Source organism: Salvelinus sp. IW2-2015, unplaced genomic scaffold, assembly GCF_002910315.2.
Source record: "Salvelinus sp. IW2-2015 unplaced genomic scaffold, ASM291031v2 Un_scaffold3256, whole genome shotgun sequence".
Taxonomy (NCBI): domain Eukaryota; kingdom Metazoa; phylum Chordata; class Actinopteri; order Salmoniformes; family Salmonidae; genus Salvelinus; species Salvelinus sp. IW2-2015.
Genome location: NW_019944543.1, coordinates 11530 through 16396, shown reverse-complemented (window position 1 = coordinate 16396; position 4867 = coordinate 11530). Strand labels below are relative to the sequence as shown.

The 4867-nt window shown below is 45.1% G+C and overlaps 1 protein-coding gene across 1 annotated transcript in view; it reads left to right on the top strand.

Moving 5' to 3' along the window:
• Window positions 1-4633, top strand: part of LOC112075590 (stomatin-like) — a 12083-nt gene extending 7450 nt beyond the window's left edge. Inside the window, exon 6 of the mRNA XM_024142567.2 lies at window positions 4169-4633. Within this exon, the coding sequence (XP_023998335.2) occupies window positions 4169-4357 (189 nt within the window). The 3' untranslated portion in view covers window positions 4358-4633. The remainder of the gene's footprint in view (window positions 1-4168) is intronic.
• The last annotated feature ends 234 nt before the right edge of the window (window positions 4634-4867 follow it).

Below are 4867 nucleotides of genomic sequence, written 5' to 3'. Positions count from 1 at the left end.
CACCCAAGTCAGTGTTCCGTGGCTTCACCTCATAGTCAGACCAGGCGACCTCCAGTCAGGTTATTGGTTCACCTCATAGTCAACAGGACCTCAGCTCAGGTTATTGGTCACCTCCATAAGTCAGCAGAGACCTCAGTTCAGGTTCCTGTTCACCCTCATTGTCACGACAAGGCTCTCAGCTCAGTTATTGGTTCACCTCATAGTCAGACAGGACCTCAGTCAGGTTATTGGTTCACCTCATAGTCAGACAAGGACCTTCCAGTTAGGTTCCTGGTTCACCCTCATCTGTCAGACAAGACCCTCAGCTCAGGTTATTTGCGTTCACCTCATAGTCAGACCGGACCTCAGTCAGGTTCTTGCCGTGCTAGGCGTTCTCAGCTGGTACGGTTCTAGGTACGGGGCCCTAAGCGAGATTTGCGTCACGCGGAGAGGAAATGTTGCCTGTTCTTTTAAGTTAATTTCCGGCATCTACACATTTTGCCATGGGCGCCTGGAAGTCAGGCCTTGCCCTCATTGCTTCATTTGATTGATTACTCACACAGATTTAGATAGCATGGCTAGACTAACTACCAACTAGAAACAATTAACATGGCTTAATTGTCAGGTATTGATGACTGACATAACAAGAAAAACCTGCTGATACACAAACAAATGTAGAAATTGAGCATCCCGACTGATTTGACTAAAATCAATTTAAAAAAACATATTTTTGAGCGGGCCCCTTGCGGCAGTGCGGTCCTAAGCAACCACTTATGTCACTTTATGCCTGGAGCCGGCCCTGGTTTTAGGTTTCTGTACCTGCATACTGTGTGAGATGCCCTCGCGGTCTGATAACAGCTCCGCCAAGTTCTTGGTTCCCAGGACGTTCCTCAGGGTGGTCTGAGCCAGGAGACGGGTGGAGAAGTCGCGTTGGACACTTTGGCCACCGCAGGAGATGGGGTCGCTCACCCGAAGTAGACCACCCCATCAACACACCACTGTCACAGAGTCCTTAGTCAGGATCTACAACACACAACACCCCAGAGAGAGAGAGACGAGAGAGAGAGAGAGAGAGCGAGAGAGAGAGAGGAGAGAGAGGAGAGAGAGAGAGAGAGAGGAGAGAGAGAGAGAGAGAGAGAGAGAGAGAGAGAGAGACGAGAAGAGAGAGAGAGAGAGAGAGAGAGAGAGAGAGAGAACCTCAGTGATGCTGTTAACATCAAGACTGATGAATGTTATTATATCAAAGATAAGATATGCAGTATCAGTCCAAAATTTTACACACACTCTTTATTTATTATTATTTCTACATTGTACAATAATACTGAAGACATCAACACTATGAAATAACACATATGGAATCATGTAGTAACCAAAAACAAATACAAAATATATTTTATACTTTAGATTCTTCAAAGTAGTCACCCTTTGCCTTGATGACAAGCTTTGCACACTCTTGGCATATCTCTCAACCAGCTTCACCTGGAATGCTTTTCCAACAGTCTTGAAGGAGTTCCCACATATGCTGAGCACCTTGGCTGCTTTTCCTTCACTCTGTGGCCAACTCATCCCAAACCCTCTCAACGGGTTGAGGTCGGTGATTGTCAATCACAACATCTTATTGGCAGACTCAAATGCCTTGGTTTCTCAAATGATTGCCTCGCCTGGTTCACCAACTACTTCTCAGACAGAGTTCAGTGTGTCAAATCGTCGAGGGCCTGTTGTCGGACCTCTGGCAGTCTCTATGGGGGTGCCACAGGTTTAGTTCTCGGGCCGACTCTTTCTCTGTATACATCAATGATGTCGCTCTTGCTGCTTGGTGATTCTCTGATCCAACTCTACGCAGACGACACCATTCTGTATACTTCTGGCCCTTCTTTTGGACACTGTGTCTAACTAACCTCCAGATGAGCTTCAATGCCATACAACTCTCATCTCTCCTCTGGGGTCCTGTCTGACTGAAGTGTAGAAAGTCAAAATTGCAGGTCCATTATTATATTCTGAGAGATCGACCTGGCGTATATAACAAGGCCATTAGAAAAGCCAGACGGCCTCATTCTACKAACTTGATCACTRTTAATCAGAATAAYTAGACAGTGCTCTTCACAACCATTGATGGCCTGATAAATCCTGGCCCCCCTCGCAAACCTACATGAACATCTAAATATGATGAGTTTGACACATATTTCAGAGATAAGATAAGCAACGTTAGGCTGGGTATCAGTGAAGACCTGATGAGAGGTTTGATGTGCCGTAGCCTACATCGCAAAGCCACTGTGGATTTATTTTCCCTGGTTGACACAGACATGGTCAGGAAAGTGACGCCACAACTTAAGCCTTCTACCTGCCTTCTTGATCCTATCTCCACACCATCTTCTTCAAAATAGTTTTTAATTACACATCTGAAGAAGTGCAAACTATTGTTAATTAAAGGACCATTAAAGGACTATGCCAGTTCTGGAGTTACTAGATTTACACATCTAGTTTTTCTTGATCTATGTCAAGTAATGCAAGTAATGCAAGTGGAAAAAAATAGCACAGCAGCCATTTTGGGAGGGTGTGGATGACCACACACCATAGCAGTCATCACAGGGCACTTTCCCCCACTGCACTAAAACCTGTTATGATGTAACCCCTTCTGGGGAAAAGTCATCAAGATTCTTCATCTCTTAGCAAATTTCTGACAATCTCCATCCCTTTCATTCTTAAGCAAAATTCTGGAGAAATTGGTCTTTAAACAGCCAAATTATTTCTTTAAGTGCTAACTTTATTTAAAAATAAATCCAATCTGGTTTTGGAGCTAAATGGTAAATGATCTTAGAGCCGACACAGATGCCAAACAGCTCTTTGTCCTTAAGTGCTGCGTTCAACACTGTTGACCAAGATGTCCTTCTGGACAGACTGGAGAGGTGGGTTGGCCTCTCCATTTAACCGGTTGAGAGTTTTTTGTCACCCTTGGTAAACATAATTTACTGTAATATCCTGTCTTCCTATAGGCCAGTCTGGAGGAGGTGGAATAGGCCTGTGTAATAAAGTGTCACTGTAATATCCTGTCTTCCTATAGGCCAGTCTGGAGGTCTTCCTATAGGCCAGTCTGGACGAGGTGGAATAGGCCTGTGTAATAAAGTATCACTGTAATATCCTGTCTTCCTATAGGCCAGTCTGGAGGAGGTGGAATAGGGCTGTGTAATAAAGTATCACTGTAATATCCTGTCTTCCTATAGGCCAGTCTGGAGGTCTTCTCTAGGCAGTCTGGACGAGGTGGAATAGGCCTGTGTAAATAACAGTGTCACTGTAAATAGTCCTGTCTTCTCATAGGCCAGTCTGAGAGGTTGTGCCTTTACGGCCCAGTCGGACGAGTGGAATAGGCTGTGTAATAAAGTATCACTGTAATATCCTGTCTATCCTATAGGCCAGTTAGGGGAGGTGGGAAAAGGCTGTGTAATTAAGGTAATCCTGTAATATCCTGTCTTCCTATAAGGCAGTCTGGAGAGGCACTGACCTGGGTTCAAGGTGGAGCGTGTGGAGATTAAGGAGTGAAGCTGCCACCAGTGCAGAGAGCATGGCTGCAAGGCACGAGGCAACTCGGGACAAGGGCGAAGGGTGGGCATCACACACACACAACTACACCCTACAAACTAACACTGCTCACTCAAATCACCTCACACTCACACCACCTCTCACTCTCCACCCTCTCTCACTCAACTCACTCACACATTTCACCACTCACACTCTCACTACTCCTCACACTCACTCACTCTCACTCACTCATCCCACTCAACTCCTACTCCCACTCAGAATCACTCAATCACATCACATCACTACGCTCAACACTCACTCACTACTTCACACTACACCCACTCTATACACTCATGCACACCTCACAAGCTCACACTCACCTCACTCTCACACTCACTACTCACTCACTCATCACGAACCTCCTCATCTACTACCCTCAACCCTCACTCTCACTCCTCACTCAAACTCTACTTCACACACATTCACACTCTCACATCAATCACCACTCCACTCCACTCACACATCCTCCACTACACTCACTCACACTACACACCTCACACACTCACACATTATAAACCACAACACTCACACATTCTCACACACACACAAACACACCCAGTGGTCTCCCTCTGTAGGTGTGTACCAATCCACTCCTTTGTCTCCCTCTCTGTAGGTGATAGCAGCGGAGGGGGAGATGAACGCCTCTCGGGCCCTGAAGGAGGCGTCTCTAGTGATCTCAGAGTCTCCGTCGGGTCTCCAGCTGCGCTACCTGCAGACCCTCACCACCATCGCTGCAGAGAAGAACTCCACCATCATCTTCCCTCTGCCCATGGACGTCATCAGTCACTTCATGAAGAAGTGATGTCATCAAAACTCGCCACACACACCGCTCCTGTCTAATGTAACATTCAATCAGATGGTTTAGTTGATTCGGGTGATTTGAAGAAGAAAACAAAAAACGTTTCATTTATTTTTTTGTGAGGATTGTTTCAGATTTCAGGATTAGACCCAGTAACCTTTTAGGGGATGTATATCTGCATGGTCAAGACCTCTTCATTTGTCTGTTATGGTGGAAATTGAAAACCATTTACATTTCTTTCTAGTGTGTTAAAAAATATAAACAAATATGTTTGAAATACACTGTTATATTGCTAATTTATTGGATATTATAAACTGTGTGGTTCAAGCCCTGAATGCTGATTGGCTGACAGCCATGGTATATCAGACCGTATATCACGGGTATGACAAAATATACATTTTTACTCCTMTAATTACGTTGGTAACCAGTTTATAATAGAAATAAGGCACCTCTGAGGTTTGTGATATATGGACAATATACCACGGCTAAGGGCTGTGTCCAGGCACTCCGCGT